This window comes from Musca autumnalis, unplaced genomic scaffold, assembly GCF_047663935.1.
Source record: "Musca autumnalis isolate F117 unplaced genomic scaffold, ASM4766393v1 scaffold_1, whole genome shotgun sequence".
Lineage (NCBI taxonomy): Eukaryota > Metazoa > Arthropoda > Insecta > Diptera > Muscidae > Musca > Musca autumnalis.
Window position 1 is genome coordinate 74,921,214 of NW_027411644.1, and position 18,843 is coordinate 74,940,056.

General features: G+C 36.1%; 1 protein-coding gene across 1 annotated transcript in view; it reads left to right on the plus strand.

The window, feature by feature from the left end:
- Positions 1 to 18,843, plus strand: part of LOC141390184 (uncharacterized) — a 526,207-nt gene that overhangs the window by 325,987 nt on the left and 181,377 nt on the right. The window contains exon 3 of the mRNA XM_073962943.1: positions 2,154 to 2,291. Within this exon, the coding sequence (XP_073819044.1) occupies positions 2,154 to 2,291 (138 nt within the window). The remainder of the gene's footprint in view (positions 1 to 2,153; positions 2,292 to 18,843) is intronic.

An 18,843-nucleotide genomic window follows, 5' to 3' on the forward strand; every position in this document is an offset into this window, starting at 1 on the left:
ATATTTTAATTCCTTGAGGACATATATATTTCGCAAAGCCTACATATGGGAAAAAACTACTGACCTTTCCTCTGATGTAAATTGCAATAAAATGTTTGCTAGATAACGGGCCTACTGCCTAATATATAATGGGTTCTGTGTAGAGAACCACATTTTTATCCCATGCTGCATATTGTCTCTCCAAAAGTTTATGTAACACCACGAAATATTCATCCGAGACCCCTTATTTGGTATGCCAAAATGCATATCTCGACGAGATAAAGCGATTTAGCGATGTGTGTCCGTCCATTAAATATTGTAAACAAGCTTAAGGCCGCAATTATGGACCGATTGTAACGAATTTTTTAAAGAGGTTGAGTTCGGGCCAGAATGGAAATGATTAGTTTTTGCTGATGATCGTGAAATGTCCAGGGAATGGAATGGACCAAAAACAACATTTTAATCAATTTTGTAGCGGCTCTGTAGGTCAAAATAATAACCCGCAAAATTTTAAACAAAGTTTCAGTTTATGATGAAGAAGAAGCGTAAAAACCAACGTGAATATCAGATAATACTTAGCGGGTTAAATGGACTGAAACTTTTGTGTGAAATTGGTAAACATTTCAATAACGTAGCGGTTAAACAACGGAAGTTGTAGTACTACATAAGTGGGTTTCATTACATTTTAGTTTGTGTGAACTAAATTTTCCTTTCCTGCTACAAAAATGTCTTTGTCATGCTAGATAACTTTTTGATATTTGATAATTAAAGTTTCACAATCATTGAAAAGAAGTTCCGTGGAGAGCGATTGTCCAGGGATAGTGGTATAGGGTATCCCATGGTCGGCTCCGTCCGACTATAGACTTTTCTTACTTGTTTCTATATCGGTAAATTTTTAAATATGTTTAATAATAGTGGATTATTATTTATTAAACAAAGTATCTAAAAAATCAACTATGTTTAGGGATTTTTGTGACCTGCCACCTATAAAAAATATTTAAAATATCTACGAGTATTGAACAAATTATTTGAAACATTCACGATTATTGAAAATCGACGATTATAAAAAATATCTTCAAAAATCTACCGGTGTTGTAGACATGTATAAAAAATTCTTTAAAAATGCTCGATTGCAGAAAAATCGTAATAAATTTAACATTATAAATAATATTGGTAAAAAATGCACGCTTTCGCAGCTCCCGAAGATTCCTTGTTGTTTCCTTCTCTCTCTTTATTGTTGCCGAATCCTTGTCTTACCTTTAAATTTAAAATATGGGCCAAGATTTTCTTGTCATCATTTTCTTATTACTTGTAACTTCCATTCATTTCAGATAGCAAATTCTTTTTTTCGTTATAATCCACCATTTATTTGCGTTAATTATAATCCTCCGAGGGCGATTTGCCTTACACTTTATGGATAAGATCTCAGCATTTTAGTTGATGGGCGCATATCTTGGTTAATTCTCATTTAAAAGCAACTTCATTTAAGCTTTATGTTACGCATTCTTCAAAAAGATGACAGGCTATAAATTTCATGAATCTTGTGAAAAACAAGAAGGCAGGCACAAGCACATCACCGAAGAAAAGATGGAAGTCATAAAAAATTACAAAAATTATTATTTGAAAAAAAAAATATCAAATTAAAAAATCTAGGCATCCCACAGGGGGTGGTGCAAATATAAGTTTGTTATACACAAACATGACCTTTATAAGTAATCTAACCCTCTGCCACGAAATACATCATACTTTCTCCCTCCCTCGATTGTTAAAGGCAAGTTTGTGAGGCGTCTAGTTGGGAGGAGGGTCATTATGTGGCCTCTTAAAGTTAATTAACTATGAAACAAAATTACCATGTTTCTCAACTCGTCTGTCTGCCTTCTAACTGGCCAAACCAACATACTTAAAGTAAAATAATAACAAAATACAAAAACCTACCTCATAAACATAAATTCTGGCCCATGAAATTTTGATAATGGCAGACAAACTACCAGAGACAACAGACAGACAGCCAGTTAGGCAGGCCAGCAACCAGACCTTGCGTATTTTTTGTGGGTTTACATTTGCATACTCAAGTTATAAGCATATTTTTTATTGCAGGCATTTTATTATTAAATTTATATTTCCGTTTTCTAACACAAACTCATTTGTTGTCTGTCTTTCTTTCTCTTTTTTAGGCTCCACTTGTGTTGTTGAACAATTTTGTTCCAGAAACGGCAAATTCATACACAATAGATGGCACTGCGACAATAAAAGGATTGTACCGATACATTGGCATCGCGATGGCGGCTCTGATGAATTTCCCTCCTTGTGCAGTAAGTTTTTGGAAATTTTGTTTTTTTATTTATTTACACACCAACATATACAACCTTGGGTTTTTGTTATGTGTTCTCTCTCTTTCCGTGTATTTGTTTTTATATATAATTATACCCTACACCACTATGTGGAAAGGGTATTACAAGTTTGTTTTGAAAAAAATTCATGTAACACCGCGAAATATTCGTCGGAGACCTCCAATGTTGTATACCAATCTTCATATCTCAACGAGATAAAGCGATTTTGAGATGTGTGTCCGTCCGTCTGTCCAGTATAAATTGTAATTAAACTCCAGGCCGCAATTATTGACCGATATGGCGTGGTTTTCTCGTCGGCTGGGGTAACTTCAGTCGCGCCCAGGGTCTCCCTAAAGACCCACTAAGCCTTACGAAATGAAAACACTACTATTCTCCCTTTCCTGGGGGCTAAATCGGGGATTTATTGATTGAATACTTATTTACAATTTACTTGTGTTTAAATGCGATAAGAATGAATTCAATGAGTATATATTTGGAATAATATTTGGCGTAAGTATTAGCAGACTTGCTGGGGTTTGGCAGCTGAGGAGCTCGTGTTGGATTGTCGGGTTCTTCTTCGGGGGAAACGGTGTTGTTTGTGTTCGGTTGTGAATGATCGGGAATACTAGTAATGAGGTGTTCGGCTGTAGATGATCGGGAAGACGATGTATTCGGTTTTCGGATACAGATGATCGGGAGACGATGAATTCGGTGTTCGGCTGCAAATGATCGGGAAGACGATGAATTCAGGCAGATGATCGGGAAGACGATGTATTTGGTGTTCGGCTGCAGATGATCGAGAAGACGATGCATTTGGTGTTCGGCTGCTGATGATCGGGAAGACGATATGTTCAGCTGTTGATGATCGGTAACACGATCGGTTTGGCGTTCGGCTGTTGATGCTCGGGAACACGGCTTCGGGTGTTGATGCTCGGGTATCGGTGTTCGGGAAGACGATATGTACGGCGTTCGGATATTGACGCGATAAATTCGTCACTCGGGTGTTAGACTAGGACTTCGGTCTAGTTTCTACAGTGTACTACTATTAGAACTGAAAAAACCCGAAGGTCCATAGCCGAATGGAACAGATGACCCGAAGGCCCTGTAGAACTGAAAACCCCGAAGGTCCAGTGCCGAATGGAACAGATGACCCGAAGGCCCTGTAGAACTGAAAAACCCGAAGGTCCAGTGCAATTTATTAGCTACCACAATTTAATGGGTAGCTTCCAAAAAGTATTCCCAACTCGGTAACCCCAAGGTGTACGTTGGCAGATTTAGAACAACCTTTTGTTTCAACCCGTGTAGCTAACTCCCTACAGTAGCCAGCTCCCCATCAGCAACCAACTCTGAAATATATGAGTGACTCGAGGCATAAAGTGAATGCGAATTATTCGCCCTAAGCACTCACTACGATGGTTGCAAAAATATACTGGAGTTTTAATTTACCAGTGTGTGGCCTGTTATACCACTAGTGTCAGGTAGAGACAATGTATGTATGATAGGGTATGGGGTGTTGTCAAAGCGCTGTTTACCCATGACTGTAAGGTGTATTTTGGTAGTAGTTGTTGTGTTATGTACGTGATCATATTGTCCCGTTACACCGATCGTCACGAAATTTTACATGAATGTCGGGTTCAGACCAGAATAGACACCTATTGTTGTTGGTGATAATCGTGAAATTTTTAGCGGGTGAAATGGACCAAAAACATAATTTTATCTAATTTTTTAGCAGCTCTGTAGGTCACAATAATTTTCCGATCGCCTCAAAATTTTAAATAATGTAAGAGTATATGACAAAAAAGGAGCTTGCAAATTGAAATAATGATAAGATAACACCGTTCGACAATTTTCAAAAAATTTTTTTACACTTGAGCAGAACTATATACGTTTTAAACTATAGGCAAAATAGAGTAAAATGACATTTTTAATTTCCCGTTTTCTCATCGTTTTGACTTTTCGAGAACAATCAAATTTCAAAGGTCAACATTTTTCAAAAAATATTTTAAATACTTGTAGTTATTTACGATGCTGGTGTTGGTGTCATATTAAAGGGGAGAGTATAGGCTTTATATAATAATTATAAACTATTGCATTCCAGGATAACAAGGACATCACAAATGTCCTTTAAAAATTAAATCATAAAAAATCATTTAAAAACATCCTGTAATTTTTTTTTAAAAATATATGTAAATGTCCTTCATGTAGTGCAACACATCCCGAAGTTTCAATATTCTAATATTTTCATGAATTTCTTCGAAGGAAACAAAACATTTTATTCTATGTCAATATGCGACACGAATTAAATTACAAAAAAAATACGAACAAACCATATTCTGACACCGCAGCACCATAGAATGCCAAAAATAACAAGTAAGGAAGTGTCAGTCGGCTTTGCCGACAGAGATATACCTTCAGCCTATGTGAAATGAAACTTTTTTCTACGGATAGATCGAATGTTTTAAGTCCCTTTCAGAATTTTGTGACCCTTCTTGGACATTTCAACTTGCCGAAAAAATGTGGATTAGGATTTAAATTCAAAAGTGTTGCGGAGGAGGTACTTAAAGGATTGGGCCGACATAGTCCATTATGGAAGTGGATTTCATTTTGAAAGTTATATCTTTTCGATAGATGTCGCGCCCGCTAGTCATTTCAGTGGGTCATCGTATAACTTTTGGAATCGGTTGATCAGTTCGAGAGTTATAGTGCTCTACAGTCACTACATTTGGCGCCATAAGGGTTTTTCTCAAGAAGTAGTTACTTGCCCCTGAAAATGCTTTTACCGTCGTAATGGAAGCAGCGTATACAAATTGTTTCAATAAAAATCGAAGTGATTCGAGAGCAGGTCTTAAAGTAAACTTATACAAAATTTTTGTGGGAGGTACCTGAAGGAGTAGACAAATAGAGTCCATATTCGAACCTGATCTTTATCTTGTAGACATATTAGGATGTGTTAAGTATGGACTAAATCGGTCACTCCCATCAAGAGTTATCGCGCGCACAATTTTTCCAAATATTTTTGAACTTTTGTGGGGAGGTACCTGAAGGAGTGGACCGATATGGCTTATCTTCGAATTTAAACTAAGTTTGGATAAACTATTACGAAGGCCAAATTTTGGACCGAAGCGGCAGATCCGGTCGAGATTTTTCTTGCGCTCCAACCACTGCATAGGGTGTGATAGGGTTTTTTGCATACTTCAGGCTATTTTCTCAGGAATTATGGACTTGCCCCTGATGAAACTTGTATCTTCGTATGGGGGGCAGTGAACACAAGCTTTTGCAACAAAAACCAAAGCGATTCGAGAGCAGGCCCTAAACTGAACTTATCCGAAATATTGTGTGGTAGACATTTCACGATATGCAAAGTATGGACCAAATAGGTTACTGCCTTCAAGAGTTATCGTACGCCAAATTTTCCGAACATTTTCGAATTTTTGTGGGGGAGGTACCTGAAGGAGTGAACAGATATGGCCCGTCTTCGAACTTAAAATAAGTTTGGACAAAATATTACGAAAGCCAAACTTTGGAAAAATCGGCTCGTCTGTTCGAGAGTTATCGTGCGCACCAGCCTGCCAGACAGGCAGACGGAAGGACATTGCTAAATCGACTCCAAATTGTCTGAAACACATTTCGTCCAAACATACTTGGGGTATAAAACCATTATTTGGACGAGGCACATTTTGCCCGTATGAAAGTGTATATACCCTCGGTAGCATAAATGCTGAGGGTATAAAAAGACACGTGTCCCGGCGATTTTCCCACCACTTCCACTTTCGCGGTTATGGACCCCCAAAGGTTTGAGGCATTGTTGTCAAAAGAGATCATTTTGCCTGGCTCATATTTTCTAAACCGCTAAAAATTTTAATTTGCTCTCGGAGGCAACGTTGTAGAACTTGTCTTAAAGAACTAATTCTGAACACATACAATCCACCAAATCACATCTTCAAGGTCAAAATCAAAGCGCGTGAAATGGACGACTACTTTGGTATGAAAGATATAAAAATTTAATGTTGGTCCATATTTTAATTCCTGAAGGGCATACGAGGGGCGCTAAAAACCTTCTGGTCTATGCAAACACGCAGTGTCGACAGACGTCATTTGACACTTTTTTTTTTGAAAAGTTTGACATTTTTTATCCTAAGCGTACTTAGGACAGTTTGACATGCGACCATATGTAGGGTTGTTTTCAGCGTCTTGATTGAGACATCTCCAAAACATGGTCTTTGAACGACGAAAATCGTTGACTAACACTCTTTTTCTTGATGTGCTGCAACCAGATGAAGTCATTGGATCCCCAGTCAGGCCTGTACGACGCAAGATCCATCAATTCCACGTCTTGTCCGGTCAAACAGGCGCTGGTTTGAATCGATGTGTGAGAGCTCGCATTGTCATGATGCAGAACGATTCGATTTCCCTTGTTCGTTTTTCGAATTTCTCAGGAGACTTCAAGCAAACAAATTGTAGTGTAACACTCAGAATTAACCGCCCTACATATCTTATGCGTTTTTATGCACAATATTTTTACACAAATTTTGCTAGATCCAGCGAGAAAAATCCAGGTGTTCATGCAATATCAAATCTTAGTTTGTACAAGAAATCCAAGGATGCCTCTATCTCACGGTATATGACATAGCGATCTTGTTTATCCGTTCACGCACGGCTTAATTGTTTTCTGGCACAACGGCCGATTTTGGGCGGCCCGCACGACCTTCCTTTTCTTGCGAGTGTCGGCCACGATTGAATTTATTAAACAAGTTTTTCATAGTGATATACGATGGCGCTTTATCAACATACACAGATTTAATTTGATTGATGCACTCTTGCTGTAATTATCCATGTCGTAATTATCCAGAACGAAAATTTTCACAAGTAAATTCAATTTTTTTGCAAAGTGATTTTTCAAGTCACTGTAAGCAACACAACACATCGTCGTATGTCCAACTGTCCTGAGTACATTTAGGCTAAAAACTGTAAAACTTTCCATAAAAGGTTCCAAAAGGTTTTTTAGTGCCCCTCGTATACCGGCAAAGTAGCCTGCATATGAAAAAAGAGCCACTGACGTTACCCTGATGCAAATTGCAATAGTCTTTCTGCTAGGTAACCGGCCTACTCCCTAATATATAGTGGGGTTTTTGTAGAGAACCACAGTTTGCTCCCATCCTACAAATTGTCTCTATCATGACAGAGAAATTTTCAGTTCTGGCATTATTGCAAATTACGTGTAGCCTCAGCGTATTAATTGTCCAATTGGATTTTTATACATATATTGCAGTATGGGGTCGCTTAGCCACTTTTTGCAAAATATACTCGGTGTAGCTGCGGTTAAAATTTGTTTGTTTTTTACTTCTATGTCTTCGCAGATGTTTGGTTACTAACTTAAAACGAGAAAAAAAATATTTTTATGAGGATTTAAAATTTTTATTATGCTTAGGAAACATTTAAATAAAGAACAACTTCCATAAAAAAATTCACAGAATTTATCATAAATCACCCATGGTATTGTGATGTCTGCTTGTCATTCACACATTTATGTTTTACACATTGTGCATAAAAACAAAAAAAAAAACTCTTTTCCTTGGTGTCAATGACAATGTCAAGGTTTATATTTTTGCTTATGCTGTTCTTGTTGTTTTCACATCCTTTTATTATAAAAATAAATAATTTCCTCTGGCAACATTCACCCGGACAACAGCCGCTATAACAATTATTTGCAGACAAAACAGACATTTTTTTACAAAAAAAAAAAAAAACAAAAAGTAGCAAACAACTCTGTACATATCATGAATGTCGTTAACACAAGTCTATGTATGTATAAACAAAACATTAGATCCGTCCCGACCCCCTTCCTCCTTTTTTCCACCTCTTTGCGTATTAACAAAGAGTTGAGCCTTAATAAAACATTGTAAATATGTTTCCAACAGCAACAACATCTCGTATGAAATATGCTATGCTAGAATTCTGTTAATGTCACATAAATACATACGTGTGTGTATATGGCAAGGTTAAGCCAAACACACACTAAGCATCGTCGCGTGTGCACACTCTTTTTCACATAATAAACAATTCAAAAGTATTTAATGTGTCAGTGAATATGACACCAAGTGGTAATAAATGGCAACAAAAAATGCTGTTTACTTTTGTCTTCTTCACCCACCACCATCCACATAAGTGCCGTGTTAATTGCATTATCTCTACAGCCGAAATGTGTTGAAATTTTCTTAACTTGGTAAAGAAAAGTTGTTCCTTTTTTGTTTTTAGAAATTCTTCGAGAAAAAAGTTTATTTAAGTATTTCTTTCTTCTTATTTTAACTTTTGTTTGTTTGGCATTACGAAAATTTATTTTAAATTAAAAATGCGTATAAAATTCGTAACAAACCATGAAAATCATACGCACCCGGAAACGTGAGGAATTTTTAATTAGTATTAATTATACGCCGGGTGGACCGAATGTATTTAAATTAAGATGTTTCAATTCAGAATGAAATTTTGAAGAAAATTTTTTTCAAGGACGAACAAGGTTGGATTTTGAACCCGGTGCGCTGCCCCGAATACGATAAAAGACAATGGAATTTATTTTAACGAATAAATATAGGAGATATGAAGGCGTTATATACCTATTCAGGGTTGTTATTGAGCTACTATGGTATTTTTGTATGTTTCAGGACGTAACACTCCTCCGAAAGCCTTTCCGCCTATAAGTATTGCTAATATATATCATAATAAAACATAAATCTTAAGAAGTCTCTCAAAGACATGATACTTAATAGCTGTAGCCTTGGTCAATTTATTCCCGACTATAAGTGCTTCCGTAAATAATGGTGACTTTTACTGACTGCTAAGTCTTCAAAATTTCATTGAAATTAAACATACGTAACAAAAACATGAAATCGATCTAAAATATATATATGTGTAGCTATATTCCTATATAAACCGCTCTCGATATAATTTGTCAAATTTATTTTTAGACCAAATCCCGTCTCACATTCACATTTTGTGCATAAAATACAGAAAATCAGCCGAAAATATATATGGGAGCTATATTCTAATCTGAACCGATTTCGGTATAATTTGTCCCATTTATTTCTAGAACGAATTGCGTCACGCTTTCCAAATTTCAGTGAAATTGGACATTTGTAGTGTGTCCAAATCTGAACCGGTCTCGACATAATTTGGCACATTTATATTTGGAACAAAGTCCGTCAGACATCCCAAATTTCAGCGACATTGGACATATATAGCGTGTTTAGAGCATCAAATACAGAAAATCGGCCTAAAATATAGATAGGAGCAATATCCAAATCTGAACGGATTTCGATAAGATTTGGCACATTTATGTCTAGACAAAATCCCGTTACGCATTTCAAATTGCACCGAAATTGGACATAAATAGCGAGTTTGGTTCATAAAATACAGGGAATCGGCCAAAAATATATACAGGAGCTATATCCAAATCTGAACCGATTTCGATATAATTTGGCACATTTATTTCTAGACCAAGTTCTGTAACAAATTCCATATTTCAGCGGAATTGGACATATATAGCGTGCTTGGTGCATAAAATACAGGAAATCGGCCGAAAATATATATGGGAGCTATATTCAAATCTGAACCGATCTCTATATAAGTTAGCACATTTATTTCTGGAACAAATTCCGTCAGACCCTCCAAATTTCAGCAAAATTGAACATACACAGCGTGTTTGGTGCATAAAATGTGGAAAATCGGCCGAAAATATATATTGGAGCTATATCCAAATCTGAACCGTTTTCGATATAATTCGGCACATTTATGTCTAGACCAAATTCCGTTATACATTTCAAATTTCAGCGAAATTGGACATATATAGCGTGTTTGGTGCATCAAATGCAGAGGTATATCCAAATCTGAACCGATTTCGATATAATTCGGCACATTTATGTCTAGACCAAATTCCGTTACAAATTTCAAATTTCAGCGAAATTGGACATATATAGCGTGCTTGGTGCATAAAACACAGGAAATCGGCGAAAATATATATGGGACCTATATTCAAATCTGAACCGATCTCTATATAATTTAGCACGTTTATTTCCAGAACAAATTCCGTCAGACCCTCCAAATTTCAACGAAATTGGACATATATAGCGTGTTTGGTGCACAAAATAAGGAAATCGGCCGAAAATATATGTGTATGGGAGCTATATCCAAATCTGAACCAATCTCAATATAATATGGCACATTTATTTCTAGAACAAATTTCGTGAGAAATTCAAAATTTCAGCGAAATTGGACATATATAGCGTGTTTGGTGCATAAAATAAGAAAGTCGGCCGAAAATATATGTGTATGGGATAGGCAGGGGCGATTTGAAAACCTTAATGAGCCCTTCGCGTTTCTGATTCCTGGGATGGAACTGAGCAAAAAAGTCCACTGGACCATATATCTACCGTGAAAATCGAGCCTCCCGATTTTGACTTTAAGTTTTTTATTGACGTTTTTTGGATATTTTGGCATATAACAGCCAAACCATTGAGATTTTTGATCCAACACAAAGACAAACATTGTAGCCAAGACAGTAATTGAAAACTCTCTAATACATCGCAAAAGCATTGGAACGCTCCTTCAGGCAGTTTTGGCCTTAAGAATGTGCAAACTTTTCGGAAATGTCGATAAATGACATTGTGCTACAAAATTTGACCCGAAAAATATTCAAGTGTTCTGATGCAAAATTATATCGTGTTGGGATCCATGGACAACGGCAATGCCTTTATTTAGTTTGGGTCACTTCGTTTTATTTTTTTATAACGGTAAAAGTATTGAAAATCTGGGTTTCTTACATTCTCAAATTTAAACGGGCATATCTTAGTTTTTCCACAACGGATTTCTTTTGATCCTTCTTCCTTTTAAAGGGGTGAATAATGTATTTTGAATAAGTTATTATTGTTTTAAATCGGTTAACAAATGGCTAAGTTATAGTGGTTTATGTCTGAAAAACCCCACAAAAAACCTATAAAGGAATTTCTCATAATTTTCAAAATAAATATTGAACAAAACAAAAAAACATTATATTTTTGAAAATTATGAGAAATTCCTTTATAGGTTTTTTTGTGGGGTTTTTCAGACATAAACCACTATAACTTAGCCATTTGTTAACCGATTTAAAACAATAATAGCTTATTCAAAATACATTATTCACCCCTTTAAAAGGAAGAAGGATCAAAAGAAATCCGTTGTGGAAAAAATAAGATATGCCCGTATAAATTTGAAAATGTAAGAAACCCAGATTTTCACTACTTTTACCGTTATAAAAAAATAAAACGAAGTGACCCAAACGAAATAAAGGCATTGCCGTTGTCCATGGATCCCAACACGATATAATTTTGCATCAGAACACTTGAATATTTTTCGGGTCAAATTTTGTAGCACAATGTCATTTATCGACATTTTCCAAAAAGTTTGCACATTCTTAAGGCCAAAACTGCCTGAAGGAGCGTTCCAATGCTTTTGCGTTGTATTAGAGAGTTTTCAATTACTGTCTTGGCTACAATGTTTGTCTTTGTGTTGGATAGAAAATCTCAATGATTTGGCTGTTATATGCCAAAACATCCAAAAAACGTCAATAAAAAACTTAAAGTCAAAATCGGGAGGCTCGATTCTCACGGTAGATATATGGTCCAGTGGACTTTTTTACTCAGTTCAATCCCAGGAATCAGAAACGCGAAGGGCTCATTAAGGTTTTTTTCCTTCCACACAAATCGCCCCACCCTAGTATGGGAGCTATATCCACATCTGATCCGATTTTGATATAATTTGGCACGTATATTTCCAGACCAAGTTCCGCCATATATTCCAAATTTCATCAAAATTGGACATAAATAGCATGTTTGGTACATAAAATAAGGAAATCTGCCGAAAATATATGTATGTGAGAGCTATATCCAAATCTGAACCGATTTGAATATAATTTGGTAAATTTATTTCTACATCAAATTCCGTCACGCGTACAAAATTTGGAGATTGTATTTGTAACAGTTCTAAAGATATTTGCATACAAAATCTAAATTTTTTGGAGGTACCTCCGGTTTTGATGCTATATCTCCAGATCAACGCGAAATTTCAAAAAATTATATAGCCTATTTTCATTCCAGGCCATGTAGCAATGTACCCTAAACATTTCAGTAAGATCTGTTCAGCGGTTTTCGAGACTATAAGGCACAAACAAACAAACAAACAAACAAACAAACAAACAAACAAACAGACAAACAAATTTCAATTTTATATATATAGATAACTAGCTGAACCGGTCCGCGTTGCTGGCCCGTTGTTTGGGTTCTCTGTGTAAACTTTAGTTATCTATCCAGTATTGATACACCCATAATTAGGCATCCCTCTAGAAACTTCATAATATAAATCAATGTTTTGACATAAATTCCATATAATGGTATCCCCCAAATTTAAGATATAAAATCTCTTTTATTATACCCTTCACCATAAATCGACAGTTTAAAGCACTTTGTGACCCACATATAATGGTCGGTGCACGTCAATTAACATTGCTATATATTGGATTGTTGTTCTCGGTTGGGGTCGTCAATAAACATTGCTATATATTGGATTGTTGTTCTCGGTTGGGGTCGTAATTATTACTGCAAAGAATTGTTGGTATAGGTCCACGTTTTGATATAGCTCCCATAGAACGGTACCGGCTGATTTTCGCTATTTTTGAGGATTTAACATCATTATCACACCGAAATGGCTGAAATCTGGTTTTAATATATTTTAAAGAGTAGAGCGTAAATATTCGTATTGACCGAAAGACACGCCTTTTTTGCGCTCGGTATGTTCCAGTAATAGGTTCACGTTTTGATATAGCTCACATAAAACAGTACCTCCCGATTTTCGATAGTTCAGAGATATAGCCACTGTTCAGTATACGTCCACGTTTTGATATAGCTCCCATAGAACGGTGGCGCCTGATTTTTGCTATTTTTGGTGGATTTAACCTCATTCAGGCCGATCGAACGTAACGCTTTTTTTCTTCGCGCTCTATATGCAATAGTGGTAAAATACCCCTCAGCGAAATGTATGTTCCTTCGGGATATGTATGGCAACATTTATATAATTCATAAAAAAAAATTACTTCTATAAATTGTAGTTGTTATTATCGAGATTTTGCTGTATATAAAAAATGTATTTTTACCTAGCTATTCCGAGGACTGAAATCAATGCTCATGAAGTTTCACTTCCCACATTTTGAGATTTTATCCGTAATTATAATATTTTCTAAAATCGAACACGTTCGCGGTATTCTGATTCCAATGATGATATTGTATTGTATATCAATAACTTTGTCTGATTTCCAATGGATCTTTCTGGAATTTCGATCTTGTGACATCTCAAGTTATCCGGATTTTACTGTATTCCAAAATGTGGAGTTGATCGCGCTGTCCCACTTATTGTTTAGTGTTCAGCGTTTATAGAGTTTTTAGGCACGCTTACAAGATTATGTATATTATCTGAAATAATAAATGTTTAAAAATTTTGTGATGACCGCGATATTTCACTTTTCGCGATATTTCACTTCCGCGAAGACCATTCAGGGTCAAGACAGTAATTACAGTAGTATTGCAAACAATCTGTAAACAATACGTTCAAAATATCATGGACTTCAGATTTAAAAAAAAAAAAAAAAATTTTGAAGGAGAACCTCCGGTCACTACACTTAGCCGTATTAAAATAGCTCACGACCGCGCTATCCCACTTGTTCAAGCTAGTGTTTATATCATTTTTATGTCACGCTTACTAAAATTATCTATATTAAGTGAAATAATACATTTTTGAAAACTTTGTAATGATCGCGATCATTCAGGGAAAACAATCTGTAAACAATACGTTCAAAAATATCAAAGATTTCAGATTTTCTTAAAAACATTGTGGGGGAGGACCACCGGTCACTACTCCTAGCCGTATAAAAACAGCTTACGACAGTTCTAATTAATTGAAATAATACATTTTTGAAAATTTTGGGATGACCGCGATTTTCACTTCCGCGAAGACCATTCAGGATCAAGACTGTAATTACCATAGTATTGCAAACAATTTGTAAACAATATATTAAAACGTATATTGAATTTCGCGGTTTTCTTAAAAAAATTGTGGGGAGGACCACTGGTCACTACACTTAGCGGGATAAGAATATAGATTACGACCTATTCTCAGACCTTAAAACTCCACATACAAAATTTCATAAGATTTCCCAATCGATTTTTCGGAATTTCTATATAGTGACATCTCAAGTCATCGGGATTTTACTGCATTCCAAAATATGGCGTTGACCGCGTTATCCCACATATTGAAGCCAGTGTTTTAGCGGTTTTGTAGTCACGCTTACTAAAATTAGGTATATTATCTGAAATAATACATTTTTGAATAATTTGGGATGACCGCGATATTTCACTTCCGCGACGACCAATCAAAAAATATATAGCCTATTTTCACCACCGGTGTTCCCAGTACATTATCTGAAATTTTCAAGAAAATCTATTCAGCCGTTTTTGAGTCTATTCGGAACATACAAACATACAAACAAACAAACATACTAACATACACACATTGCCTTTTATATATTAGAAGATAATAAAAATTACCAAAAAACGTTACTTTTTTAAAGAATATTTACAGTAGAACTTCGATAATTCGTACCTCGATAATTCGTAATCTTCGATAATTCGTAACAAACTGCCGGTCCCTTGAATAAATCGCGATATTTCGTAAAAATTACACGCATTTTGGTCCCCTCCACAATAGGATGGGGGTATATTAAGTTTGTCATTCCGTTTGTAACTACTCGAAATAATCATTGTAGACCCCACAAACTATATATATTATTGATCAGCGTGCAATTCTACATCGACATAGCCATGTCCGTCCGTCTGTGGAAATCACTCTAGCGTCCGAACGGATTGACGTAGGTAGATGAAATTTTGGTATTGAAAGTGGGCTATGTAGGTCCACGCTTTCGTGTAGCCCCCACACAAAATGACGTGTGACGCGTCGTCGTTTTAAGGAATTTTTAAGATATTTGTCCCATTTTACCACCGAATTGGTTGTAATTTGGTATTTTGTGTCTCCAGCGGCCAAAAAACATTCCTACCAAAGTTGGTTTATATAGGTCCAAGTTTTGGTATAGCCCCCTTATAACGCCCCATATAAAGTACGCGTCATTATACCCTACACCACTATGTGGAAAGGGTATTATAAGTTTGTTTTGGTAAAAATTCATGTAACACCGCGAAATATTCGTCGGAGACCCCCAATGTGGTATACCAATCTTCATATCTCGGCGAGATAAAGCGATTTTGAGATGTGTGTCCGTCCGTGTGTCCGTCTGTCCATTATAAATTGTAATCAAACTCCAGGCCGCAATTATGGACCGATCGTCACGAAATTTGGTATGGATGTCAGTTTCACATCAGAATAGATCGCTATTTTAATTGGTGATGATCGTGAAATATTTAGCGGGTGAAATGGACCAAAAACATAATTTTTATCCGATTTTGTAGCTGCTCTGTAGGTCGCACTAATAGTCCGATCGCCTCGAAATTTTAAATAAGGTAAGAGTATATGACAAAGAAAAAGCTTGCAATTTGAGATGGCGATCAGATAATATTTAGAGGGTTAACAGGACTACAACTTTTGTGTGAAAATTGTGAAAAGCTTTAATATACAGCTTATATCTTTTTTCCTGGAAGAGACATTCCGGGCAAGTAAGCTACACTTGGAAGACGATCTTTTGACCTTTCCATTGATGTCAATTATGTTGATGTACGTGATCAGATAACAGAGTTAAAGCTTAATATATCCAGTTTTTTGTTTGTAGTGTTATCATAAACACGCTAGAGGTCGCAATTACAGCTCAATAGTCGCGAAATTTTGCTGGAGGTAAGAGTTTAGGTTGAAGAAAATGCCTATAATTTTGCATGATGATCTGATATTATTTAGCGGTTGACATAGACCATTGCTTTTGTATGAAAAAAATAAAAATTTTATTTTTGGTCCATATTTTAATTCCTGGAGGGCATATACCGGCAAAGTAGCTAACATATGGAAAAATAACTACTGACATTTCCCCTGATGCAAATTGCAATAATGTGTCTTCTAGATAACGGGCCTACTGCCTAATATATAATGGGTTTTGTGTAGAGAACCACAATTTCCTCCCATGCTACACATTGTATCTATCATGACAGATAATTTTTCAGTTCAGTTGTTCAATTGGAATTTTCATACAAATATTGCAGCATTTGGCCGCTTCGCCAACTATTTTATACTCTCGGCCTCATCGAAATAATGGTTTTAGACCCCAAGTATATTTGGACGAAATTCGTTTCAGACAATTTGGAGTCGATTTAGCCCTGTCCGTTCATCTGTCTCTCTTACTGTCTAGCTAGCTGGTGCGCACTATACACTTCGTAATATTTTGCCCAAACGTAGTTTAATTTCGAATATGGGCTACATCGGTTCACTCCTTCGGGCACCTCCCCGGCAAAAGTTCAAAATTTGTGTGAAAAATTGTGTGAACGATAAATGTCGAAGTGAGCAATCGATTTGGTCCAAACTTTCCATATGTTATTATTCCTTCCAGATATAGATCGTTCCACACCTTCAAATACCTCCCTCACAATATTCGGAAAAGTGAAATTTAATAGTCCCCTCGAATCGTTTTGAATATTTTAAGCAGCTTGTCCTTGCGTTCCCTTTACGATGGTACAATTGCAATGGCAATTCCTTACTTCCTGAGATTATGGCCGAAAAGCTCCAAGAAGCAATGAACAACAAACAATCCGCAAGATAACTCTTAAGGGGATTTTCTGATTGGTCCAAACTTTGCACATCCTATTACTTCATCCAGTCATGTCCTTCGAGTACCTCCCACACAAAAATTTGGATAAGTGCAGTTTGAGGAAACGTCTCGGATCTATTTGAATTTTTTTGAAGAAGGTTATTTTCACGATTCCTATTGCAACGGTACAATTTTCCGGAGTAAGTCCATACTTCCTGAGATAATGGTCCAAAATTTCAAAAAAATAATTCTCAAAATTTTTTCAAAAATCAGAAGTTAGCTTACAAAACTTGATTTGGTATAGCCTTACATTTCGATACCTACATATTCCACGTATTTTGAAGCAAACTGGTGATAAAAAATCAATATATTTTTATACGGTATAATTATTGTGCTTGTTTCTTTTTCTGGTCAAATGCTGAGGCTATATAACAGTTAGCGCAGCCGACTTTTACTATCTTCCTTGGTGTGTAACTGAATATGAATAATTTTGGGATTTATTAATTTGTTTTCATGCAAATTATTTGAATTTCTATTCAATATTAGTTATTTCAACCGGTATAAAATATATGTTTGATATCACATAATGTAACCGCAATAAACTATTTATATAATTGTTCCACAAACATCCCAGTAGGGACATGGGAGGCTTCTCTTATATCAATGGATTGATATTAGATCATTGATATGTGACTCAGTTTTTATTGCCGAATCCGAAAGGCATGCCCTAAGTTGCCACTTGTAGAGAAGTTTTTCATTGCTGAAATACTCAGGAAATATCGCCAACATTATAGAGGGGTATTTTGCCACCGTTGAAAATTTTTTGCAGCCAGGCCTGCGCATCGAAACCGGGCATTCAGGGGGCAAGGCAGTTGCACATAGCTAATTCCTAGAGGTTGTGGTGTAGTGTATCACATGGTCGTCCCCGTCCGACTATAGACTTTGCTTACTTGTTTTAATATATTTTGAATGTATTAGTCCCATTTGACAACAGAATTGGTTGTTACTTTGTATTTTGTGTTTCCAGAGGCTAAGAAACATTTCCACCATAAAATGTTTACATAGGTCCACGTTTTGATATAGCCCCCATAGGACGATATCTCCCGATTTTAGGTATTTTGAAGGTTTTGGCCTCATTATCACACCGAGATGGCTGAAATTTGGTATTTAGTCTTCGTTGGGGGTATAAAACTTTCCCCCAGAAATTTGTAGGTATAGGTCCACGCCATCATATAGCCCCCATAGAACGGTACCTTCCGATTTTCGGTATTTTGAAGAAAAAAATTGATGTGGCTAAACAATTTGAAATCGCTCCATGAACGCTTACTTCAATATTAAAAAGACGCTTACTACAATCTTCTCCTAGCAGCATAGCAAAGCGGCAAAAGTTACCAGAATATCCCGATGTAGAAAAGGCCTTAGTTTTATGGTTTAGACAATGCACATAGGTTTCAATCAGGAAATTTTTGGCCAAAACCCTATTTTTGAAGTTTCGAAATTTTAATTTGTTTTTGCACAGAATAATAAAAAACACATGAAGTCATCTGAAAATAATTAGTTTTTGTAAATAACGTTAGTATTCGTTGATTGGCGCAGTACCAAAGTTGACACTTTTTTATGTAAAAATAAAACAGACTTTGTGCTGTAAAATATACAATTTTTGTTGTATTGCGTCGCTGCATAAATATACAGAAGTGAGACCAAAGTTATTATGAG